A 26,297-nucleotide genomic window follows, 5' to 3' on the forward strand; every position below is an offset into this window, starting at 1 on the left:
TTTTAGAAACCCTAAATTATTTTCCAGCAAATTTTATTTTCTGCAATCCTGTGAGATATTGAGAGTTTTTGGGAGAGAGATCTGAACTCCTTCGAGAGAAGAATTCCTGAACTCCTTTCTTTACTCTTTTAATTTCAATTACTTATTATTTAGAATTATATTTTGTTCTTCATTGAATATGTCTGAGTAGTTTGCTTGTTATGTTCAGGGTTTTCACAAGGATTTTATAATTTATTAGGTCTGTTTATTTAGGATTCATTATCATTCTAGATCTTCATCATAGGTTGTTCTTCATATTAATCTTTAATTGGCCATCTAGAATTTATAATCTAAGAAAATAAATTGATATGAAAATATAATTGATTTTCCTGATAAAACCTTTTGATGAGCAAAATTACTTTCTGCAAAGAGATTTGATTTAGTAATTTTGTGAACTTATCTAAAACTGTTTTAAAGCTGATTTTTAACCTAGAATTTTACAAAGAGATTTGAATTTTCTGGTTTTAAATTTAGATAATATTTGCAGTGAGAACTGATTTATTTGACAAAAGTGTCTAGATGTGATTTTTAATTGCTTGAATCCTAATTTATTGATTGATTTAATACTTCATAATTTCCTGAAAATTTTCCTAGACCTACCTTTTTAATCTCTTGAATTTACAACAGTTTTATTTTATTATTTTGTATTGCTTTTCTTATTTAAATCAACTTGTTTAGCATAATCATAAAACTCTATAATTTATTGTGTAGTTTAGAGTTCTTGTGGAATTTGACCCCTAAATACTGCAGTGACCTCTTATTTTGAGAGAATAGCTCTAGTTTTAATTTGAACATATCAATATGATTCAGAAATAAGTTATGAAATATGATAATTTTTTTTATTTTTCCTTTTTTTTGCAGATAAAATGGATAAATATGTATTAACGTAAAGATTAATTTGGGATTTGCACATACATTTTTATTATTAGCATTAAATATTGTAATGAATTAAAGAGATTTTTTAGAAAATATTTAAAAATTTTACAAAACAAATATTTAATAAGATATTGTAATTAGTCGTTGATTGATTAAAGAGATATTTTAGGAATTTTGTTATGCACAAAATTTTGGTTTTAAATTTCATTTTATAAATTAAAATTAAAAATATTTATTATCAATAGCATGCTGATAAATAAATATAAACTTCAGAATTTATTTCATAAATATTTCCAAAAATATATATATAGATATTGGGTTGACAAAAAAAGAAAGAGTTTTGATATATTTGGATTCTATAATTTGGTCATTTTCAACAAACCAAAAAACATAATTCTTTCGATTTCAACGGTGGCCATATACATATATACCTCATAATATTAACATTTTCTACAGCTAATTGTTTCATTTATACGGAACATTTCATAGAAAACTGAAAATAGAGATAATAGGCAAACTGGCAAAGGGTAAAAATTCAATACAACAATCAGTAAAACTCTCTTCTGACTATTTAACTCCTCCTTTTTTTTTTTTTTTTTTTTAATAATAATTTACCCCGCTTAATTACTCGGCGAGCTAATATAGAACATTGAAAATTTTAATAAAGGCTCACTGAAGTTAATTAAGACTTACGCTAAAGAGCATCTCCATTGTGCTGCCCTCAGCCCTCTTGTCTTCTTCTCACCTGCGCCTCTCTGCGCCCACCGAGTCATGTGCTCTCCACATTTAACTTTTGTTGTTGGGAATCTCTACTTTCTTCTCCTCTTTAGTTGTTTGTTTCTTATTGCCAAAAAAAAAAAGGTATCGGTAAACCTGCCAAAAAAATTATGCTTAAAATATATCCACATCTTCAAACTTAAACAAGTTCACACGCATTTTGAAATCTAAAAAAGACACAAAAAAAGAAAAAAAAAATTGGTATAAACTAAAAGAGGATCCTATTCATCAGTCTTGAAAAATATGAATCTACAAAATCATACTAGTAGTATATAAAAAAGAATCAGTTTATTTCAAGGATAAAAATTTGGTAGAATGAAGTTGTTTCTATTTATAGTTTAGTGAATCTAGACAACGTACTTTGAGAACGCTTCCGTCCATGAGTTTTCGCGTAGGCAGTAGGCTCGTCGACACGTAACATACGTGTCTCGTTTTCAGGTAGCAGATCTGTAACGCTTGACTTACTCTATATGTACCGTACTTACGTAATCTTCATATCCAAAAACAAAGAGAAATTTAGGGTTTTTTTCAGTCAATCGAAACAAAAATAAAAATTGGAAATTATTCGATTAGAATTTAAAACTAACATTAGTATTGTAAACCCGAAAATTTTAATTGAATTTGGAAATGTCTGTCTATCATTTTTTCTTTCTTTCTCTTAGTTTATCATCGACTCTCAAAGAATAAAAAAACAGATACGAAACATGATATCTTCTTCCGAAATCGAAAAGATATAAGATAGGAAGGATGTATGGTTATGTGGTTTGCAACGAGATGATCACGAAACCCTTCTTTGCTTTCGATTAGTTCCATATATATATCTTGATAGACATTGTTTTATTTTCTTCTTGTTTTTTCTCTCTCCCAAAGTAACTGCACCAAAAAAATTTGCATACGATTACATGAACTCAGTTAATAGACTGACAAGCAAGATCGAAGTCTCACATTTCAGAATTTATAACGAGTCCCATACTCGAAACAATTGACTTTTCCACCACGTCCTTAGCCGTACTTCCGTTTGCAGCCCATCAAAGGCCAGCCAACCAGAAAAAAAATTAAGAAGCCCACTTTAAATAGCTCTGGTCTTAATATTATTGGTTTGTATCTGTGTAAACTGAATCCAATACCGCTCTGCATGTTCATTACTTGGAGTTTTAATTTGTACTAGATAAACATCCCCACAAAAATAAGTTACAAGACTACAAAAATAAGGTTAACTTTGACAAATATAGACACAAAATCATCCTTTTTCCTGAATTGGCTTTGGTGATTTATATTTAAATACACTCTTTATCCAAAAGTAAACTTACAAACACATATCTCTTCTTCTTTTTTTTTTTTTTTTTTTGAAACACACAAACAAACATCTCTTCAGAGACCAACCTTCAAAATATAACCAAAACTTGATGGTATATAGATTTGATTACATATATAACAGAACTGTGCATATGTACATTTTACATGTACACACTAGCTAAGCTAGTAGACGTTGACTGGCAACTTACGTGGGAGATATGTTCCACGTTGACGCTAATGGTGGCTAGAAGAGTGACACGTGAATCCACGTGAGCCATCTATTCTCTGTATGACTTGCCGTTTCGGGTCTCTCAGAGGTCAAAACCCGTTAGCCATTTTTTCGATTGTTCTTCACATTGAAGAAAGATGTTTACTAGTATTATAGTATTTCATTCTTATCGATTTTATCAACACATCAATTTCTGTAGCTGTTGATATATATGCATAAATGTTCTCATTGTTATATTAGTAGTGGTTTGTTAAATAACATGCGAGGAATTAAATTCATCACATTATATATAATTAATCAAGATAAGTAATTTAAATTAAATTAAAAGACTATTTAGTAATTTTGCAAAGCGTCACATATTTGCAGTCGGCCACTGATGCGCGTAAGCCATGCAACTATTGTAATCTCCCTTCCCTTCCATCTGTTACGTCTTCTCTTTCAAGGTTTTGATTTTTCTTTCACAAAAATTAATTTATATTGTTGAATTTTCTCCGATGACCGTTACGAAAAAAATACACGTATATATATATATATACACATACATATATATATATATATATATATGTAAAACATAGATATACGTTTCACATTAAATCACATGTTGCATATATGTCGACATTGTCGACCGAGGTCCTCGTAATATTGTTCTATGCAGCACTATATCGTCAAATATTCCTCCATGTTTTTTATAAGATTTTGTATTGAATATTAAAGGCAAGACTCAAGAGAATCCACCATATTAGTAACATAAACTAAAATATGAGTATTTGATTAGCAAACCAATAAATATTGTTACGATTCCGGAAAATTTTCGTCCTCTGTATAAATTTCAAATTATATATAATGTTTTTGGTTATTGTAAATATGTGTTCGAACATTATTTTTAGTGATTTAAAGGTTTTGTACCTACATCCATATACATTTCTTAAGTCGAAATGTCACTTTATATGTTGAATTGTGTTGACTTCTAAGTCACTTTATTATAGTTGAACTGTAGTACTTAGCTTGATGATCATTTTTAATGTATCGAAATGTCATTTTATTTGTTTAATGTTAATCTATTATTTGCTTCATTTCCTAAACTGACTCCGTACGTAGTGTTGGTATTATAAAACCATGACGACGATGTAATATAGTAAGATAAAAAATGATTACATATGCATGCACCTGCGCGGAAGACATATAAGCAGTACTGTAAGTGTATGTATATATAGATAGACGTAGGTATATATATATATATATATATATATATATATATATATATATATTGTCCCACAATGCAAAGTTTCTTAAAGAATATAACAAGTAAAGAGCTAAATGAGAAACCGAGTAGAAGAAAAGTTCCTAGAGTTCTACGAGAATTGGGTTATTCAACTTGAGCAATATCTTCATCAACTTTTAATTGCTCATAACACTACTATGAGTGAGATCGAGCTTAGAGCTTTGATCTCGAAGCTAACCACACATCACAAAGCTTATTATACGGCAAAATGGGCAGCCATAGGAGAAGATGTCTTAGCCTTCTTCGGACCGGTTTGGCTAACCCCGTTAGAGAAAGCTTGTTTCTGGTTAACCGGATGGAAACCTTCGACGGTGTTTCGGATGGTTGATAGGCTGAGGAAGTCGAGGTTGGTGCTTGTGGAGGCTCAGGTGAGGAAACTGGAGGAGCTGAGAGCTAAGACCAAGTTCGAGGAGCAAAAAATTGAGAGAGAGGTTGAGCGGTATCAGGTGGGTCCATGATTTGATCCGTACGGATCTTAGATTTTTAAAACTATTATTTCCAAACATTTGGTATTTTATTTATGAATTAGAATTCTTTATTGAAATTTCAACTGGATTTTTTTTTTCTTAGAGAAATATGTATTTAACAAATTCATTAAAATATGTTTTTCTTGGAAAATATGTCATAAACTTTAAGACTGTCTCTAGGTGGCTATGGGTGATAGGAAGATGGTTGAGCTTGCGAGGCTTGGATGTCACGTAGGAGGAGAATCTGTGGTGGTGATTGAGGCAGCGGTGAAGGGTTTGGCGACGGGGCTCGAGAAGATGGTGAAGGCGGCGGATTGTGTGAGGCTGAAAACGCTTAAAGGTATTTTAGACATATTAGCTCCACCGCAGTGCGTTGAGTTTTTGGCAGCGGCGGCTGCATTTCAGGTTCAGTTACGTCGGTGGGGAAACCAAAGACATAATGTCACTCACTCCTATGGTTACTGACACATACGTACCTAAGGATAGTTTCGTCTTTTGTCATGTGTTTTTTTCTTTTCGTATTTACAAAGTCAATGAGAAAATTTTAACTTCCATCAGCAATAGAATGTAATTTCATGGCTTGAAATATATGATGCATGTCCAATACATCCAGTGACCACAAAAATAAGCTATACCTAGTTAATACAAAAATAATTATAATTACACATATTTCATCAGAAATATAATACGCGCGTCCAATACGTGATAGATACTAGTACTATGCATTATACACACACATATTGAAAATCGTATATATCAAATCCATCGAGAAGGACTTATTGCATCTATAGTTGATAGTGGCAATGACTTCTTCTACCTTAAGAATTATAAAGCAATATCAAAGAAAACGCCGAGGGTCGTAACATTCTTTTTTTTCTTTCTTATATGAGCTTTTGGTTTCTTAATTCAACGTTCGGTTTGTTTTATACACACATATTGCATCTATAGTCAAACTTTATTTCATTTGGTAGCGTTCATAAGTTTGGCCTAATAATTGGTTTGATTTATTCCTTATTGATCAACCATCGAAGGTCATCTTCTCTCATTCATAACGTTGACATATATGTATGTTGGAATAGTGTAGAAGTTGTACCATGAGTCAACGATCTAAATTTTTTAACTCCTATAAATTATTTTCTTATAACAAACTAATAAAATATATAATCAATTTTGATCTATTATAAAAGAAAATTTATGAAGGGAGATTCTCGTAAATAGCATCAAAATAAGTTTATTTTCCAAATTTAGCACAACATTTCTAAAATTTCAAAAATAACATTATATTTCAAAATTAATATTTTAAAATTAATTATTAAATTCAAAATACTAAACCCTACCTCTTAAAACTATACCTTAAATGTGAAATTGAGAACTCAAATCTAAAAAAAAAAGTCTAAAAATTAATTTTAAATATTATAATATATTAAATAATGTTATTTTTGGAAATTTATGTAATGTGCTATAATTGTCCATTAAACTTGTTTTAGTGCTATTTTAGGATATTTGTGTAAATGACACTTCATTTGCGGCGAATACAAGAAAATTTGGTATGCAATTATTAGGTTGTAGGAGCATTTCATATTTTTTAAAAATTCCACATACATGGGGAAAGTTGAACAGTGCACTGTTGTTGTGCATAGAGTCTCCATGTCCGTATAAGCTCTTTATCGATTCTCGTACCTTGATAAACGATATCATCCTTGCAATACTCTCTGAACAATCGTAAGGCATCTGCTAAAATCTTGATATTTCTATCACCATCAATGGTGGTCAAACTCACTGTTTTCCTAACCCCAACTATTGTCCATATTTGTTATGCTCTACCTTTGAGACGCGACACTATCTCCACGAGATGAACTTTCCTTCCTACAAACTGGAAAAACTGAATCAAGATTTGATAGTTGAGAAAGTGAAAGGAAGTCTTTACAATCACACACAATCCCAAATGCTCATGTAATTTGGTTCTTGACTATATCATAAGCATGTACGTCAGCAGTGTTCTCGTAAGCAACTCTCTCACACAAGTCTGAATCATTCGCTTTCGTTCCTGAAACTTTTCTTTGTTGTCGATGCTTTTCAATTCACCTGTCAAGGATCTAATCTAATTTGCTTCCTGTTAGCTTCATCTCCTCATTTCCTTGCAAATCAAACCACCTTAGTGTCGGAAAAGCACATCGGACACAATATACCAATGAGGTGAAATTATTATGTTATTATTGAGTAAACATTATTTTTCGTTCTATATGAGTATGATGAAGTTGCAAGTTTTATACATCAAGGACTACAAAAATAAGAGAAACCTAATAAATAAAATTTATAATTACACACATATTTCATCAGGAAAATAATACGTCCAATACGTGACATATACTTGAATGATACAAATGCACATATCGAAACTCGTATATATCAAATCCATCGAGAAGGACACACTAATCAAAACAAACTGAACGTTGAAAAATCAAGAAACCAAAAGCTCATATAAGAAAAATAGAAAAAAATGTTACAATGTAAGAGAGAGAGAGAGAGAGAGAGAGAGAGAGAGAGAGAGAGAGAGAGAGAGAGAGAGAGAGAGAGAGAGAGAGAGAGAGAGAGAGAGAGCATTAAATGAATAGGAGAAACCTCTGACTGGTCAAGTTGCTTCAGAGGACAAGATCTCGAGCTCTGCCCACCAAAGAGGAGAGGATCTAGGGGTAGCTTTCTCGGGAGTTATGTTAATAACTTGTTTAAGTTGTTCCGCTACATCTTTCATTGAAGGTCGATGTCTCGGCTCTGTTTTCAGACATTCTCGTATCACATCGCATATCACTTCAAGCTCTTCTTCTTTGAATGTCTTTAACGATGGATCTATCATTTCTCCTGAGTCCTCGTTTCCAAGGTACTTTGATGCCTGAAACATGGACCGGACCGTTTAGTATATGGATAAAGTTCTATGCATGTTTTGTTGTTTCGGTTAGAGTGGTGTTATTAATAATGCTTATATATATATATATATATACCCATTGCTCGATGGAACCGTATTCGTCTGAGAAAGAGAGCTTTCCGGAGATTATTTCGAGCATTAAGACTCCGAAGCTATGGACATTAGCCTCTGGCTCTGGAGGTAGTAGCAATGACGTTTGTTCCAAGTCACCACTCACTTGTTTCTTCGGATTTAATCTTGCCTCTAAGTTGAAAGGAATCTCCGAGACCTACAAATTCGATTAACTAACTCTTTTTAGCATCTTAAAGACAACAAATGCAGCTTAACAAAACACCTCTAAAAGTTTTTAAGAGATTTTAGAGCAAACCTTGGCTGCATAGTCATCAGTTAGGTAGATTTCTGATGAGTTGACGTCCGAATGTGCCATGGGAGGGTTCATCTCGTGCATATGTTGCAAACAATAAGCTGTTCCCATTATTATTCTCATCCGTGCGCCCCAATCAAGATGCTCCATCTCCTTATCTGATATGCGAAAAAACGTTATTAACTGAGAGCTAGAGTGATGCCAAGAGAACATCGATCATGAGACCGAGACCGATGTTTTTACCGTGCAAATGCTCGAAAAGGGTTCCATTTGGAGCATATTCGAAGACCATCATCCTATTAAAAGGATCATCTTCTTCACAATATCCAATCAGATTCACAAAGTTCTTATGGTTGATCCGGGACAGTGAATCAATCTACAAAAAAAAAAAGACATACACCAACTCCAGTTCAAAAGACTATAATTAATGTGGTAACACCTTTTTTTTTTCTTTCTAGTAAGGAGTAATTAACCTTTCTACGGTATGCCATTTCCATGGCTCTTGTCCATTCTTTAGACTCAGCAATCGCGGTTGAAGCCACCGCTATCTCAACACCACTCGACAAAGTTCCTTTGTACACAGTGTAACCGTCAAATGCCTCTATAATATTGCTGAAATCCTCACACGCTGTTTCTAGCTCAGCCCGATTGAGCTTTGGTACCCCTAGAAATTTTTGTTCATGTCCTCAGTTTCAATGTTAAAAGAAACAGAGTAAACATGGAAACACTAGAGAAAAAAAAAGATTTTACCGGTAACAAAAGCTTTCTGTAACTGTCCACTAAGACCAGTTTTCCAAGGACCTATGCTCTTCACAGCTCTTTTCCGGCAGAAGAATATACCCGCTACTATAATCAGTAAACCGACGAAAGAAGCAACCGCAATAACCACGTACAGCCACACATGTTTTGACTGTTTATTATCTTGTGGCTGATTCTTAGAGGAATCAGGACTAGTGTCCTCATCAGGAGAAGGAGGGAGTAAAGGCGGTCTTCTCTTCTTTGCATTAGTTACTGCTGGGAAAGACCCGCTGCTTCGAGGGGAAGCTTCAGTTATAATCCCGGGAGAAGGACTAGGAGCGGAAGGAGCAGGCTCAGCTGCCAAATTACTTGTCTCCTCGAGTAACTCACGTCGTTTGAGGATATCAGTTTCCTCCAAAAAACCTGCAAGAATCATATATTGAAATTTTCAAGTACTAATCTTTAGTTTCTACGCTAAACATTGATGAAAACAGAACTGTTTTGGGCTTACTCGGGAGTGCTTTCAAGAAACGTCTGGAAGTCGCTTTGATATGGAATACAAAAGCTTCTATCTTTTTTACTCGAATGAAACGGTTTCTTGAAACACTGTCAAGAGAGATGAACTGTGAAGAGATGAATAAACCAAAAGACACTCTCCTGTTAGATGAATTAATATCAGACAGAGCTTACCAATGTCCAAGTCTTCTGTTTGCACATCCGAGAACAGCCAAAGGAGATAACTTTGGACTCTTGTTTAACCGGACTTCATACGATGCTTGAAGTCTCAGGATCTTTATTCTCACATCACCCGGAAATTTGTTACCAGAAAGCAACCTAAGGTCATAGCAACAAAAGGTAAGGTATACTTTTTTCAATACATTTTTGTTAAGCATTGAACAATAGAAATGTTAACTCACAAGTGTTTTAGCGATGAGTCATTGGTTAGCTCAGGTGGAATCTGTCCGCTCAAATCGTTATCTCTCAAATCTAAGACTTGCAAGTTTTCGAAACTCCCATACTCCTTTGGAATTCCACCAGAGAAATGATTCCTAGAGAGTATTCTGTAAAAACAAGAAAGCAGATTAGTCCCGCTTAAGTTACTCATTCAAGATTCAAAGAGAAGCTATAGAGAAGAGATCCTTACAGAGATTTTAAGTTACTCAATTGGCTAAGCTCAGGAGCTAACGTTCCTTCCAAAGAACAACCGCTAAGATCCCTATATCAAAAACAACACTTATAAGAACATAAAGACAACTAATGATGTCATCTGCTCATAGTCTTAGTCTACAAAAACAGAGGAACTTACAGAATCTGCACTTTACCGTCAACACAAGTAACCCCTGACCAAAAGCAGAGATCATTACCAGAAACATTCCAATTTGCAAGAGTTCCATGAGGATCCGAGTTCACTCTTGCCCGGAACTTCAACAATGCGGATCCTATCAATTCATCACAAACTATTTAAGAACCAAAACCCTAAAACAAAAAACATGAGAAGTAAAAACAAGAAGATAGGATCATAAAAACAAAGTCTAACCTTGGGAATTGAGGGACAATGAGAGAGGAGCTTGAAGGCTAATGATCAAGAAGAGGAAGCAAGGGAAGTGGTATCCACCCATTATACGGTTTTTTTTTTATGTTTTTACAACAAACACTATACTAAAAACTTTTTCCTAAATTACACAAATCAAAATCCCAAAAAACCCATTTCCCAGAAAACCAAAAAAAAAAAGATATGTTCTATATATTAATTACAATGTACAACAGGATGAGGCAGAAGAAAATTCTCGGATATCAGGGTCGACCTTCATCATTTTTTCTCCTTAGGTTTGAAAATTTGATTTCACAAAACCCTTTTCATCACTGTGTTTGATATCTCTGGGATCTATAACAGCTCGTTATGAGTCTTTTGATACCTGAAGAAAAATGCAATAAAAATTCAGATAAAGAATCATTACAAAAGGGGTACCTTTACGAAGAAGCAATGTATATATATCCAAAACAAATACAGAGAAATCATCATAAGAAAGAACATTGCAAATTACGTAAAGGAATCATTTGTATGATTGGAAAAAAGAAAAAAACTTACTGTAAAAAAGGGGGTTCCTTGTAATACGAGCAAACGTATTATTATGTTTATGGCAAACAAAAAACAAAGTGAGCGGGTAGGGCAAGCAAGATAATGTTGGTGATTTTGGGAAATTAAAATATCCTCAGAAATCGATGTTAACTATATTCAAAATTAAATAAAAAAATCGATTTCTTGTGTGTTTGTTTGCAGGAAGATGATGATGATGATCTCAGAGTTTTCTCTCTTCGACCATCTTTGGTCTCTCCAGGGCCAAAGGGGGGGTGGTAGCCTTCTCTCTCTCCTCCTCCCTCTTCCCTTTTCTTCCCTTCTCTCTCTTTTGCAACAATTTGTTGTCTTTTTTAATTGCTTCGAAACTTTTTCCAATTTCACAACCCTCCTAATTCCTTGTAATTTACTTTCTTTTTTTGTTTTTTTCTTTTTAATAATCATACGTGCTTAATTATACTGCACTAGGACACGTCACCTTGCTGCATAAATATTTTAAACACAAAATGAAAATGATTATCTATTTTAAATTTGGTTAGTATCCAAATCTCTTCTCATTCTTTATTTTATTAAGAATCCAATTCAATAACACTTATGGATTATGGGACGTGCCTGCCTCTTAATGCCATTACTAGTGGGACCGGTGATAGAATAGTGAATCTTTCTGACCGTTGGATATCGTTAATCTTACGGTTATGTATGATGATGAGCACTTGAGCACTATCACACCCACACAGTTTTTGGGAATTGATGTGCATGAATATCATCATTAAACTACATGCCTCCCATTACTTCTTAAATATTCCGTCATGATCAAAATGTCAAAAACAATTGCAGCTGATGATATTAAGAAAATACAAAAGTCAATCAAAAACTTATACTATTAATATTTGTGCATCCTTAGTCTATTAGACAAAAGATAGCTCTCTAGTTCCAATTTGGGGGTTTTTATTGTTTAAAGAAAAAGAAAAAACATTGGATTGAGTATCTGCCGCCAGTGGATTTAGATGTTTCGTCGGTTCCAATGAACCGGAAAATTTCTTATAGAGGCCACATGTTAAAATTATTGAATCGATATTATGATTCAGCATGGTTATGTTGTATAATTATGACGGTCTAAACCGGATAAGTCTAAACCGGTTCGCATCAAACATCAATAACATAAATTCCTTCAATTACAAAACATGCGGTCGGAAAAACGAAACCACAGTTATATAACACGCATTAACACACATACACAAAAAGAATTGAAACACAAAGAAACAATCTCTGGTACATTTGTGTTGCCTACAAGAAAAAGAAGAGGCAAACCTTAAAACTATTTATTAATTTAATTGTAACGTGAAAAAAAACAAGTAATTGTGTCTGGTTTTATGTATTTTGCTGGCGAGACGATGGATGAACAATCAGCTCCTGCATATAAATTTCACAAAAGAAAAGATAAATACATTGAACCAAAAGATAGAAAAAATAATATAAAAGTTATATTTGGATTTTTAAAGAACCAAAAGATGTTCAAAGAGTATTATTATTTAGTAGTACCTGAGAATAACGAGCGTGATCGTTGTGAACGTACGATGTTTTAACGATCGTTTCCCATTTCGTAGATTCAAGAACTTCTTGATCATGTTTCTTGGTACCAACTTGACCTAAAACGACTCCGTATGGTCTAGGGTTCACCGGCGGAAGGAGGGTTCGTCGGAGCCAAGACCGAGACGGAGTTTCCGGTAACGGCGGAGGAGAAATATCCGGCGTATATTCCGGCGATGTTTTGAGAAGATTCCCTGACCTGTTGTTGATCCTTCTTCTGTTTACTTCCTCCACAAGAAACCTCGAGTCGGGAATCGCCGTCCGTTGGTTCCTCGAAGGAGTTGAGACCGAGTTTCTGAACGTTCTGATTTCACCAGAGTTTGAATAATTAGGAAGAATCAAGTCTCTTCTTGTTCTTGTTGGATACAGTTCTTGAGACTTGCTTATTCCTCTGTTTAGCCTTTTGAAGCTCTCTGTTGGTTTCTCTGGAGTACCGAGAAAACCGGAATCAGAACACGAGGTTCGGTACGGAGATATAAAACCGGAGAGACGCCTAGTTGACCAGTTTGGTAAACTGGTTTGTTCACCCGACGAGTGTTTCATAGACCGGTTTGATGATACTGAATCCAAAGGAACCGGGTTTAGAAACTTGAATGAGTTCTTAGCACAAAGCCTTGGCAAGAATCCGCAAGCTTTCTTGGTAACATTTGGGCAGATCTTGTTGTGATCACCATCACCATAATCATCATCATCATCATCATCGTCATCATCGTCATCATCATCATCGTCATCGATGTTTAAATCATCGTAAAGGCTCTGAACAATGGCGAAATGTTCATGTTCTGAGACTAATTGACTTCTTTGGCGGATTACAAGAGCTCCTTTGGTCTGAGTGATTTGCTTCTGCTCTGAAGAGTTATATGAAGATTGATATTTCTGAGGTATCTGAAGAGCCATTGCTTTAGCAGCCGGTAAGAATCTGGACATCATTAGATCTAGACTTTCTCTAGATTTCTCATCATCACCGTCCGACTTCTCACCATTCTTCTCGATTTCGCTTACTCCACTTGTGCTGCAGTTAACAGAGAAGCTTTCATTTGAATGAACCGTATCCAAATCTTCATCTTCATCTTCGTCTTCTTCTTCATCGGTTTCTAGTAAACCTGATTCTTGAATCAATGTAGCCATGTCATCTTTTGGTTTTCCAGGGCTTTGTTCCCACACAAAAGGAACTGAAGCTGATTCAGTTAGATGATAGAAGCTCTGGTCTGGTAATACAAAAACCGGCGTTTCTTGTTTTGTACTCGGACATGATCTAAGCACTGGTCTTGTAATCATCGTCTTCTTGTTCTCTGATTCACTCGAACGCTCTATAAAAGATGGTATCCGTCTTATAGATGGTAATGGAGCATACAAATTCAGTTTCCTCCCCTCCATTCTTAAGAAGGAAAAAAAGAAGAATGAGAATTAAAGAAGTAATAGAAGAAGATCAAAGAAATATGAAAACGAACATGAAAAAACACAGAAGCTTTTAAAATACCTCCACTTGGTTAAATCAAGAATCAGCTTCTGTTGTGTGTTTGAGATTGCAGTTGTTCTTATTAAAGTAAAAGAATAGGAAAAAATAATAATAGAGAGATAATATATATTGTATATACTAGCGAATGTCTAGGGCCGAGATTGAAGGCTTGAGTTTAGGGGAAATAGCAGATGAATCTAAGAAGAATTGTGTGTGAGAGACTAAAGAATTGTCAATAAAAGAGACTTTTGCTTTGATCTTATGTTTTCATTTTGTATAATTGAGTCTCATAACAAATCATATATCCCCACAAAGATTTGATTGAAATGTAATGATGAGAACAACTACTTTTGTTTTCTTGTTGGAATTTTTATGTGCTGTGCCGATAGAAAACGATGTCGTTACTAAATTAGCAGACGAATACAAGAAGATCATAGACAAGCAAAAAAAGTGGCATCAAGGTGATTAGGTGAATTAATCAATAGGCCAAATTGCCAAAACGTGAGGAGTAGTTGTGGTTCAAGTTTCTAAAAGTAATGAAAAAAAAAAAAAAGTTGGGAAAAGACAGTTTATGTGAGCCAAATAAGCACTAGTGAAGTGGACCGACTTTGGTAAATGTAACACATGTTCTGTCCTGTCCTTTTCCGAGCCACACAAACGTTTTGTTATGCTGCACTAATTTTTCCATTTTCCCGAATGCACTAATTTATTTGTTTAAACTTTTACAAATCTTTGAAGAAAAGTCGCGGCATCGCCTCGACGGATGATTGATAGGGCTTGATTTTAGATTAATTAATTATTTTAAGTTTACACACAACATGAAAACTTTTTAACCACAAAAAAAGTTGCACACAACATTCCGAAAAAAAAACTAATTAAGAATTGAAAAGCAAAAAAATTGACTTATAATTGCTGAATAACCAACTGGCATTGGTGGCTAAAAAACAAAAAGACCAACCGGCATTAGAAAACACTCTTTCAAAGTCTTACTTAATGTTTACGTCTTATAAATAACACACATATAAAGATTTTACTGTTAGATACTACTACATGGAGTAGTTAAGTCATCGTTTTGAGAAAGGAAAAAAAAAACACTCAGCCACTTCTTTCCAATCTCTAAACATACAAAGCTTTGGTTTAGTTCAAAAAATAAATAGAAATAGATATAGAGTTCTTGCAGAGAAAAAAAAAATAGAAATAGAATTTTTTAGAAATAATTATAAGACCTATTAAGTTTTGACTTTTTGTGTAGCGTGAAATGTGGTGTGGACTGTGGACCAACCCTTGAATTCTACTATATGGCACTAAATATTAACTTTTGTTTTTTTTTAATATTAATATTTATTAACAAACAAATCTCCAAAAGTGTCTCTAATTATATTCTAAATTTGTGGAAGCAACAGATGAAAAATAGTGGAGAACTCGATAAATAGTGAAACACATTAGAGAAAAAAAATCGATTTAAAATTTCTGCATCTCTTTTCTACTTTGCTTTTTTTTTTTTTTTTTTAGAAAGCAAAAAAAAAGAAAAGAAAGTGAAATTAGTTTAGTTGACCCAGATGAGATCCCTTAAACTGCGGGGAAAGAAAAGGGAAAGGAGAATAAGTAGTGTGATCCTTTCACGTGGCAACCACTCTTACACTGCCCCCACCAACACACTCAAGCTTTAAATTGGCCCATTCATTAGCCCATTTTGTTATGGCCCATTTCTCGACCGCACACGAGAAAGACTAAAAAAAAACTTCGTTACTGTACTAAATTTCTATCTTCTCTTCCTCATTGGAGATAAAAGTGGCTCAACCTATTAATTACAATGTCACACTAAAGAAAACAACAAAGAGAAGACTACAAAACAGCAATGTGTCACTTTGCCAAAATCTATAAAATGATAAGTAACAAAAGGTATTTCGTCATTTCCTTCTGTCTTTTTTGGTCATTTGATAACACATATTGATAATGTTACCGAAAAATCACTTTAACATTACATCATAGCCCACAAAAACCGATTAACTCTGAATTTTAGGAAGACATAGCCAATAACATTAAATACAAAAACTTTTAGAAACAACTAAGCAAGAGCACATGAGATTAAATTAGCCATATCACTCGAACATCAATCACCGTTAGTTCCAGACAATGGAAACAAATCAAACAAGCCGTCATTTTTTGTTCTCAACAGCATGTGTATATGATTTAGATTTGGTCACTAAAACGTCGACATATTCAAAATTTAGAATCGCCACTAAAATAAGAAAGGTTTTTTTTTTTTGCTATCATTTATCTATTTTAAGGACCACTAATTGTAACAATGTTGTTGAATTAGTCTTCATCTTATTTCTAACATGATGTTCTCAGAAAATAGTACGAGAGAAAAAAAACATGTATACAAGGACGTAGAAAAGGATACGATATAAAAACAATTTATTTTAATGCTAAAAAAATAAGACTAATCCAACGATTTATAGTTATAGAGCTTAATTAGCTTATCCCATCATCTCCTTTGTGAGCTTAGCAAGTGATGAAAGGTTATACCGAATGATGTTATCAACAAAATATATCGTATCTTCCTCACTATTTCCTTCCGGCACATCCACCACGTAACTCTCCACCACCACCGTCTTCTCCACCGACGAAGCATCCACCGTTGTCTTCGATCTGAAATTTGCAAGCCTATGGTTACCACCAATGATACTAACAACCATCACATGAGACTCATCGTCAAGCTCATCGAGCCTCTCCGTGCTGAAATCCGCTGGAAGGCCGGAGACTAACTTCAGTTCCCGGACTAAGCATTTTCCTTCCCCTTCTTCGCAGGAGCCGGAGCGCATAGTGCAACTTTTGACGAAACGTTGGTAAGCTTGTGGTTTGTGGAACTGACGTAGTATTGACCACACTAGTGCCAATGGTGCTTCAATGGTCTCGACTACGCTAGAATGACATTGTTTTTGCTTAGAACTTTCCATCTTTTTTTTGTTTATATGAGTTTGTCTTCTATCGACTAATATTTCCGTGTCTAACTTTAAGATTTGTTTCGTATGGCTTGTTAAGTTCTAAAGCGGGTCGAACGAACTACATATAAATGAAGGCAAACACCGACTACAACATTTTTTTATTTTATTTTATATCTACAAATTCGTCATGCATGTTAAATGAAACTTTTGAGTTCGATTCGGGTTCCTCTTACTATATACTAACAAAAAACATTTTACAATAAAAACTACACAGTATTATACACTGCAATAATTCGATTTTTTATAAAATCTTGTCGATCGGAATATTTAGGAAGTTTCCTAGGGTATATAGACGATCGATGTTTACACTTAAATGCGCAAATTGCTTTCTTAGACACAATGATAACATGCAATTGTTTTTCAAAAAGTACTGTATTCCTTATTTTGTTTACTCAAATTCTGTTTTTCTTTTCCTGATAAGATTATACAAATATCTCTGATGCAACCATACGACCCTCGTTTTGACTTCACACCGAGGAAAGCATGGGTTAAGTAAAACCCATGACCTTGGTGACTGGGCAACCTAAGGTCACGTTGCCATCCCTTAAATGTACTCAACTTGTCGATAATTCTTTTAAGTTTTCACAAAACCCCCTGTCAAGGTTTTTCTCTCATTTTAATATTTGACTATTAAACAAAAAAAAATGAACATACAAATACTTTTGACAAAATATCTTACGTAGCAACTGATAAAAATTAATTACCACACTTATATTTATATTGCTAATATGGGCCAAATATTATAAGTATCATAAGTTACGATACTATTTATATGATTCCCTATATAATAAAACGGAAGTACACAGTATTATTTTGTAAATTATATAATTTTAATAAGTTAATTACAAATATGTTATACATTAATGATATATTAATTGGTTACAAATAGGTCATACCAAAAATCTTAAAAAAAATATATTCTAAAGAATCATATCATTTAACTTACCATATTAATTTCTTTTATTAAATTATTCATCAAATAAAATCTTTTGAAATCTAACTTAACATATTAATTTGTTAACTATCATTATACTTCACCTTTCATTTTTATATATGAGTCTATTTTGTGAAACAAATAAATTATCATATTATTTATTATAATTAAAAAATAGTTTTATTTCCGGATAAATCATAAGTTGAATTTTTAAAAACAAATATAAATTGTTCAATCTATAAAATATTCAAGCTTTAGTAATATTATTCTTTAAATATAATATCTGAATCAAAAAATTCACTGAGTAACGGGTCAAAATTTGAATATTTAAATTCAAATTTACAAAATTATGTCTTATAATGACATTCAAGTCATGATGTAGAATATACATTGTTGAAATAACTTCACATATAAGATTTTATTAAAAATAAAATATACAAAATTTGGTATAAAATAAAATTTAACCAGTATTATAGCACGAGTAATTATCTAGAATCATTAACAATATAAAACTTACAAAATATGTGTTTTTGCAAGCCATCGTATTTAAAATATGATTTTATTGCATAATATTTTATTTAAATAAACTTTTAAAAATAATCACATAAATTATATTTTATATAAAAATTACAATATAAATAAAATAAATTTCAACTCGTGTTCGTGTTCTAACACAGATGTTAATATAGTTTTTTAAATATTATGATAATATAGTCGATCGGTCTAATTTGGAATCTTGTTGCAGCAATGTTTTGAGAGCTAAATATAGATATGTCTTTGGCTTTGCTCACGAGGTAAATACAGATGTCATTTAAACCGAAAAGCACACACTTGAATTTTAGCGAAACATACACTTGTTTACAAAAAACTTAATTTGTTGCCGACCTGTTTTTTTTTTTTTTTTTTTCTGTTTCTTCACAAATTCAGAGCCGATTGATTGCCTATTAAAAAGACGGCCCGATATGCCCGTCTAAGCCCAACGTTTAGTGATTATATTGTCTATCTTATGTGGCTATCAGTATATATGCTCGCTCAGACGCTCACCCCCACAGGTTACATTTCCGAACAAAATACTGTTTTTGCAAAACTCGATTCCTTGTGGTTTATTTTATTTTTTATAATCCACTTGTGAAAGTTAATTTATTATTTTTCTATTCATTCATATCTTTTCCCAGTTTTAGTTTGGAATATATTTTAAATTGACAGTAATACTAAAAACAATGTCTATATATAACATGAGATTTGCGGATGGATAGCAGTAAATTATATTTGGATTCATGTATTAAATCTATGATTAAATAAACTTTTATATTCAAATTCTTCTTCTCCTAGAAACCATGATATTCATGATAATGTTTGGAAACCAAAAGATGGGCACCTGTTCTTATAATCCTTCGGTGGGTATCCTTCTCGAGAACATATATGAACATGAAGATATAAAGTCAAAATTTACATAAGAAAACGTCCTGGAATTGTAGCATTTGATTCACTTGAGCTGTACCCATATATTTGTTTATTGTTTGGCTCGCGATCAAAAATAGTATCTCTCAAAACATCTTAAGCAAGAGAAAAAAACAGTTGCCAATTTGTCTTCGCCTGCCTTCGCATATATCACCTGGTCGCAGATGTATGGTTGTCTTCTTGGAGCAAGTATCACTCATAAATGGTATGATACGGTGAACCAGTTCTCCACTCATACCTTTCCTATCCTAGAGAGTAGAGGCTATTTTTATGTTTGATCCAATTGGTTTTCGAGTTCAGATTATATTATGCGTGGAGGGAGTAGGGAGAAGAATGGGAGGCGACACAACAAATCGTCACCTTCCCAATCAGCATCATTCATAACTCATTTCGCAACCGTATCAACTTTCTTTGTTAGTAAGAAGGAAAAATGTTCGGAAGTAATGGAAGAATTGTTGTAACAATTGGAGTTTCACATTACTGATCCGATCGATGGTGTGACACTCCGGTTTCAGAGACTTAAAAGGTTTAAAAGAATTGATTTGGCCACCTATGTCACCAAAGTGCACTTAGTTTTTCGGTCAAGGGTCCTAAGGGAAATCTACAGTTAAGCGTGCTTATGTTGGAGTAGTTTCAAGATGGGTGATCTTCCGGGAAGTGATTGTCGGAATTGTGTGAGTGAGGACAAAATATAGGGAAATATCATGTTGTGACTTTTAGGGACGGTAATAAGTCTTAAAACCTCCCGGACGTAGCAAACCGGCCGTTAGATATAGATAGGTTTACGGGCCTAGTGAGAGAACGTGAGGCCCATTAAAAAAGGTGAGCCCATGTACTGAGATTGGATATAGAGTCCACTAAAGTGGCAGTCGGACGTTACAGATGGTCCAACATAAAAGGTTATACGCCAACTTTGCTTATTACTATTTTCCACTTCAAGTTTTTGTTCGTCTCTATAATTAATTTTTTTTTGTTTACTGATGATCAATAAATTTAACATTCAAAGAAAATTAATTAGAAGTATACGGGCGCAAGTAAAGCCGAGTTGATAACAACTCTACAAGTATGATAAATTAAAACTTCCGGTTTGTAACTAATCGATCAACTACAAGTATGATAGATTTAAACTTGCATTTTGTATAACAAAGCAATACTTCCAAACCCATGAATAACATACTAATTCATAAAGAAACATGGCACTATGGAATCATATTAAAACAATCTTATCCTTAAACTCATGACTCCAGGCCATTATTATTTAATACTATGGCCTATGGCTAATTTATAACTAGCTACAAACAGATATATATACATTAACTTTAGGTATAAGTATAACTAAAGTTCGTACATATAGATAGCCCTCTCCGGGATCTAGGGTTTCTGAAAACACTTTCTATACCGTACCGACTCGATCGTTTTAACTTCTTAATCTTGTGATTATTGAAGACAGGTTTATTGCCCGTTCGATCCTAAGTTCGGTTTGCTACATAAATCACGATTTGGTAATGCTGGTATAACTGGTTTCCTTTTCAGTTCTTTGCATAGTTGGGCTCTAGACCTTGTAATACAACTACAAATTTTGTATACGTGTGCACATATATATATATATATGTATATATATATATATACACATAAAAGTAATACTTAATTCTATACATGTAATACAAAAACTATTATTTATCTAGTTGTGTATTCCAACATGTGTACCAGACTACTACGGTATACTAGTATACTACCAATGTATACATGTTAATACATCATGAGGCATGCAACGTACAGAAATTTAATGTCATTTAAATACATTCACAGTTGGCACACACTCTAATAGTCTAATAGCTAAGAACTGCTTTGTATCGGCTAAGTTCTATGACAAACTATAAACTACATTTTAGTGATATATTCTCCCTTAATCTTAGGTGATTTTGAGTACCTAATCAGTCTAAAAAATATATACACACACGCATTAGGATAAATAACAATAGAAAATCATCAGGAAATTTTGATGGAAATCAATCACTATTATTAATCCGATATATTGAGTTTTGTGGTCTATAGATATCCAGAGAGAATAATTTCAATTTAAAAAAAAAAGATCATACTACGAAACTTTAAATTTGTTTTAAAAACAGAATTTTAAAATTGATTACCTATATTGGAAATTGTTTTATATGATATAATTATCAAGTGGACGACTGTTTAGAAGTCGAAGAGTTTGCAACATCCTTCTTGACAACAGCGACGTCGTTTTTAATCTTTCTCCTCTTCTTCTTCCTGTACGGAATCCCACGGGCCTTGGCTTGAGACTCTCTCACTTCCCTCAAGTGAACCCGGATCGACCCGTTTGCAAACGGGTTAGTATCAGGTGACCCGCCACCGTGTTCCTCGTAAGCAGCTCTCAACCTTCCGATCAAAGCATCTAGGCTTCCCCAAGCTTGTTTGAGAGGACACGTGCAAGGTCCTGGTGGATCGGGTTGTCCGAAGAAGACACAAGCTTGGTGATGTACTTTGGTCTTACCAAACTGATCTAAGTACCTTAGGAAACTTAGCACGTGCGTGTAGTCGAACTGAGACATCATCAACGGTGGATTCTGCGATTTTAGGTATTGGATGAACGTGTTCCAATCTCGGCGTTTCTGAGATTCGTAGCGGCTGAGGGGTTGCTGCGGTTGAGGTTGAAGCGGTTGCTTGTGGTGGTTAAAGGAAGAAGATGGATGATCCGGTGGATCTTTCGTCGGTGTGTGATTATCCGAAGACATTATTAGGGGAATTCTGATTCTTTTTTTTGTATGGTGTTGTTTGGGAGTATTATATTTTTGGTTTGAGAGCAAATTGAAGAAGGTTTAAAAGTAACAATAAAGTAAGGGAAATATAAAGAGAGAGATAGATACCTGAGAAATAATGGAACGAGGAGAAATTATTCACGAAAAAATGATTACTATGTATATATACGTTACTGTATGTATATATACGTTACTGTTATAAGTTACAACTAGATTAGGAGGAGCGATTGAAACTTCTTTTATTTATATTATAATTTTAGAATAAAATATAATTTATAAGATTGTTTTTAAAAGTTTTTTTTGGATAAAAACATTATGTAATAAAATCATATGCTAAATATGATGGCTTGAAAAAAATATCTATTTTGTAAGTTTTATATTGTTAATTTTATAATTTTATGTATGAAAAATGGTTATGTTTGTTTTTATTTTAATTTTTGAACATGTTTGGTGAATTTTTTTTTAATATGACGCGTGCTCAGGTAAGATTTTATTTTCAACTGCATAATAAGATCTCGGAAATCACGATTAAATGTGATAAATTACAAAGATTTTTTTTATGTCTAACAGTATATTTTTATGTCTAATAGTAAAGATTTTATTTTGAAAATAATATAAATAATTGAAATATTCTCTTTAAGAGGATTCTTTGGGATATTCTTTATTGTATTATGTAGCTCACAGACCAATTAATTTATAACATCTTTTATCTTTTGTAACCAAACTATATTTAATCAATAACCTATTTTGTAACCAATTTATAAAAATTATATAGTCTACAAAAAAAAGTTGTGTACTTCCGTTTTATTATATAGGGGATGAATTCCTATCATTTCATGCGAATAACAAATAGTTATTTTATTTGAATTTTTTTAAAAAATTATGCTTATATGCTATCATTTTTAATCGAAGAATTCACTTCTTTTTTTAAACTAGTACTTCCTCCATTTCTTATTACTTGTCATTTAGAGTTTTTCACATAAATTAGAAAAATAGAGAAACTTTCTATTATACCTTTGTTTGATTATTAGAATTCTAAAAAATTTAACTTTTTATTCATTTAATAAAGAGCAAATAGAATATTTTTTTTATAATAAAAATGACATTGAAATAAAAAAAATAGGTCTAGAATGAGAACTATTTTAAAACGAAGGTAGTTATTTGGTTAAGATGTCCTAACCTAGCAAATCCAATTAATTAGCCAAAATAATATATATATATATATATATATATATATATATATATCAATTAAGGAGTTAATCCAATTCTTATTCTCGGATAGTTATAAATATAATAACTAAATAATGATAACTAGTTTACAAATATCATGCAAAAACACTAAATGATTTTGATCTTAGTCATTTTTGAGATGATGTGAAAGCTCTTTTATCTTTACAGACAACAAACTATTATATATGTAAATGACCAATCTATATAGTTTGACATGGAAGAAGATCTATTTCAATGAGATTTTTATTCTATTTTTTTTTCTATTATGCCACTAAGCGTGGATTACCTCCGATTTTATATATTGGATTATATATTATGTTTGTATTATGTTAATGTTGTGTTCACACGTTACTTTCTATGACTTTTTTTGTCATCATCCAAGAAAAAATAGTTTATCAACGTACAGAAAAAAAATCAAATATCGTCTTTGTAATAATATATACTACAAATTAGTACAGATTATTATTATATAGAGCAAAAAGAGAGAGTATATTTCAATGGATGGGACCCGTGCAGAAGGTGCTCTTGTTCCTTTAATTTTTATTCTAAAATATCAAAATTTGTTATTTTATTTGGTTTGTTAATTATTTTTTTGTCACTGATGTGGCTATTTAATTTACACACTGTTATGATATACTCTTCCTTTTTAAAATGCCTTGGGAAATATTAGTTTAAGCTATCCATTGTACGACTAGCAACCAAATCAATCATTATAAGTTTTAATAATGATTTATTAATTAATTTCTCCAACTTGCTTAATTTAGTGGCTATTGTTGAATTATGTAGCCTATTATATCTATAACTTTATACATAAGAAATTTCTAATAGCATAATTATAATAATTATTACAATACTAACGTTGATGAATGATGATGACCGTCATCATCCTACTCGTAGCAATAGCCATTAACAATAGATTAGTGAGTATTACACCTACTAATTTCTTTCTTTGAAGAAAACAACGATATTCCAATTTGTGATGATTTCTATAAAAGTGCTTTTCATATACGTGAAATAAGAGAAATACTGACACCATAATCATATATAAGCAGTTACTTTGTAGTTTGTATATACATGGAAAACACTATATAATAACATATCTCTTACTTACTATACAATGAGTGATTGCTTAAGCATAAATGTGTCTGAAAGTGGAGGACGCATAATATATTGGCTTCCATTATCTTACCTATGAATGAATAATGTTATAAAATAAAAAAGGACAAAACAATCCAAGCTCTTTTCTTTAGAAATTGCTTTATAATCCTCAAGGTAGAATTCATTGTCACTATTACATGTATTATAGTATAATATACGTACGTGTTTTGTGCTCAATGCGTGTTCACAAAGAAAAATTAACTACTAATATATATGTGCTGTTGACAAAAACAAGAAACCCTACTATAATGTCTTATGTGTATAAATGTGGTTGCTCATGGACAAGAGAAGTACAAGTTCAACGAATAAGTTCGAAGACATAAACACCTAAAAAGCATGAAAATTATAGTGAAATAAAAGAGAAAACATAATAATTAAAGACAAGCATATTATTTGATACACACATTGACACATTTAGTACCCTTTGTCGGCCGGGAATAAAAATATATAACATGCAGCCTGTAAAATCTAGATTCCGGTGACCGGAGAACTACAGGAATCCGACGCGATAATTAAACCCTAAGTAAAAAAAGCATTTTGAGACAAGATTTTGTAAGAGAAGATCTTGTGTGGGGCAATATATCTTTCGATATACTTTTGTCCGCTACATCAATAGAAATCCACTCGATACCAAAAAACAAAAATTAAAGATATATAGGAATATGTTAAAAATTCACGTGGGACTTGGGTCCATCTGTTTATTTTCACCTGGGATCATATCTATATGGTATTATTTCGTATACTACTGTGATATTTTTTTTTGGCCTTAATAAGAATGCCTTTTCTTTTGTTAAGAAAAGTTACAAGGATGTCTTTAGATTGCATTTTTTATCCTTTAAGGGTTGATACGAAATGATGGCGTAAGTCGTGACTAATAATCAATCATCTTCTTCTTTTTTTTTTTTTTTTTTTTTTTTTTATAAGTTAATTAATGAAAAGAGAAACCATGGGAATGAATATAATTGTTCCATTGAAACCTTTATTTGTTCCATAAACTGTTTAATATATGTAAAAGATTTTGTTCTTACTAAATAAATACCAACTAGTATCCCCCAAAAAATGCTACTATAAGTCTTGGCTCGGTCTTCAAATCATGGACATAGACGGACCATAGTTCTAGTCTTTGTGCCACAATTTTTGTTATAGCCAATACTTCTAATCTCCAGTGTTCCGTAATTTTGTTCAAGTTACATATACACTAATCCGAAATCTGCTGCTTATAAAAGGAAAAGTTAAAATATTTCTAAATTATTTTGTTATATTAATATTTTATTTGTAAAGTAACCTATTTTATTTTGCTTCTTTGTAAAGTGTAAAATGCCAAGCAATGTTATATATATAAATTTAGCCTGGTAACTATAAACCCAATAAAGGCCCATATACATGATGTTATTTAAGGCCCATATAGTTCGGGATGTAAAGGGGGTTAACAAAAGAAGAAAGTGACAAAATTATCTGGAAAAGGTGAATCACACAAATGATATTATATAAATGTTCATGACAAAATTACTCATTAACAAGATCGTGACATGTGTCAATTCTATCATTTAGATGTTGACATATGTCAATTTGTTATTAAAATTTTTTAAAATAAAAATATAAAAAT

General features: G+C 32.5%; 4 protein-coding genes and 1 pseudogene across 5 annotated transcripts; 1 reads left to right on the forward strand and 4 right to left on the reverse strand.

The window, feature by feature from the left end:
* The first annotated feature begins 4,470 nt into the window (after positions 1-4,470).
* LOC104723195 (protein DOG1-like 4) lies at positions 4,471-5,572 on the forward strand. Its single transcript, XM_010441525.3, has 2 exons — positions 4,471-4,945; positions 5,147-5,572. The coding sequence occupies exons 1-2, from the start codon at positions 4,535-4,537 to the stop codon at positions 5,429-5,431; spliced, it is 696 nt and encodes a 231-aa protein (XP_010439827.1). The 5' UTR covers positions 4,471-4,534; the 3' UTR covers positions 5,432-5,572.
* Positions 5,573-7,297: 1,725 nt separating this feature from the next.
* LOC104723196 (protein MALE DISCOVERER 2) lies at positions 7,298-11,495 on the reverse strand. Its single transcript, XM_010441526.3, has 13 exons — positions 11,081-11,495; positions 10,529-10,907; positions 10,298-10,430; positions 10,136-10,207; positions 9,909-10,052; positions 9,682-9,825; positions 9,503-9,597; positions 9,004-9,414; positions 8,727-8,917; positions 8,497-8,629; positions 8,257-8,411; positions 7,966-8,157; positions 7,298-7,856 (listed from the first exon to the last, which is right to left on the reverse strand). Exons 2-13 carry the CDS (start codon positions 10,608-10,610, stop codon positions 7,599-7,601), a joined length of 2,010 nt encoding a protein of 669 aa, XP_010439828.2. The 5' UTR covers positions 10,611-10,907; positions 11,081-11,495; the 3' UTR covers positions 7,298-7,598.
* Positions 11,496-12,208: 713 nt separating this feature from the next.
* On the reverse strand, positions 12,209-14,605 carry LOC104723197 (uncharacterized). 2 transcript variants are annotated; one of them, XM_010441527.3, is made up of 3 exons: positions 14,139-14,605; positions 12,611-14,036; positions 12,209-12,481 (listed from the first exon to the last, which is right to left on the reverse strand). In XM_010441527.3, exons 2-3 carry the CDS (start codon positions 14,033-14,035, stop codon positions 12,440-12,442), a joined length of 1,467 nt encoding a protein of 488 aa, XP_010439829.2. In that variant the 5' UTR covers position 14,036; positions 14,139-14,605; the 3' UTR covers positions 12,209-12,439. The 2 variants fall into 2 exon arrangements, with proteins under 2 accessions (XP_010439829.2, XP_087331686.1); XM_087475560.1 differs by lacking the exon at positions 14,139-14,605 and having other exon boundaries at positions 12,611-14,132.
* Positions 14,606-16,577: 1,972 nt separating this feature from the next.
* On the reverse strand, positions 16,578-17,142 carry LOC104731714 (abscisic acid receptor PYL13 pseudogene; annotated as a pseudogene).
* Positions 17,143-21,520: 4,378 nt separating this feature from the next.
* LOC104723198 (protein LIGHT-DEPENDENT SHORT HYPOCOTYLS 9) lies at positions 21,521-22,429 on the reverse strand. The gene has a single exon (XM_010441529.3). It carries the CDS (start codon positions 22,277-22,279, stop codon positions 21,704-21,706), a length of 576 nt encoding a protein of 191 aa, XP_010439831.1. The 5' UTR covers positions 22,280-22,429; the 3' UTR covers positions 21,521-21,703.
* Between the last annotated feature and the right edge of the window lie 3,868 nt (positions 22,430-26,297).

This window comes from Camelina sativa, chromosome 11 (genome assembly GCF_030686135.1).
Source record: "Camelina sativa cultivar CO46 ecotype springtype chromosome 11, ASM3068613v1".
Lineage (NCBI taxonomy): Eukaryota > Viridiplantae > Streptophyta > Magnoliopsida > Brassicales > Brassicaceae > Camelina > Camelina sativa.

Bases quoted from the DNA above. Each gene is read 5' to 3' on its own strand.
- LOC104723195 (XM_010441525.3), top strand. From the start codon at position 4,535: ATGAGAAACCGAGTAGAAGAAAAGTTCCTAGAGTTCTACGAGAATTGG. The intron at 4,946-5,146 runs GTGGGTCCATGA...GACTGTCTCTAG, and splicing joins GAGAGGTTGAGCGGTATCAG to GTGGCTATGGGTGATAGGAA.
- LOC104723196 (XM_010441526.3), bottom strand. From the start codon at position 10,610: ATGGGTGGATACCACTTCCCTTGCTTCCTCTTCTTGATCATTAGCCTT. The intron at 10,208-10,297 runs GTAAGTTCCTCT...TTTTTGATATAG, and splicing joins GACGGTAAAGTGCAGATTCT to GGATCTTAGCGGTTGTTCTT. The intron at 7,857-7,965 runs GTATATATATAT...TCCATGTTTCAG, and splicing joins ACGGTTCCATCGAGCAATGG to GCATCAAAGTACCTTGGAAA.
- LOC104723197 (XM_010441527.3), bottom strand. From the start codon at position 14,035: ATGGAGGGGAGGAAACTGAATTTGTATGCTCCATTACCATCTATAAGA. The intron at 12,482-12,610 runs GTACTACTAAAT...ATTTATATGCAG, and splicing joins ATCACGCTCGTTATTCTCAG to GAGCTGATTGTTCATCCATC.
- LOC104723198 (XM_010441529.3), bottom strand. From the start codon at position 22,279: ATGTCTTCGGATAATCACACACCGACGAAAGATCCACCGGATCATCCA.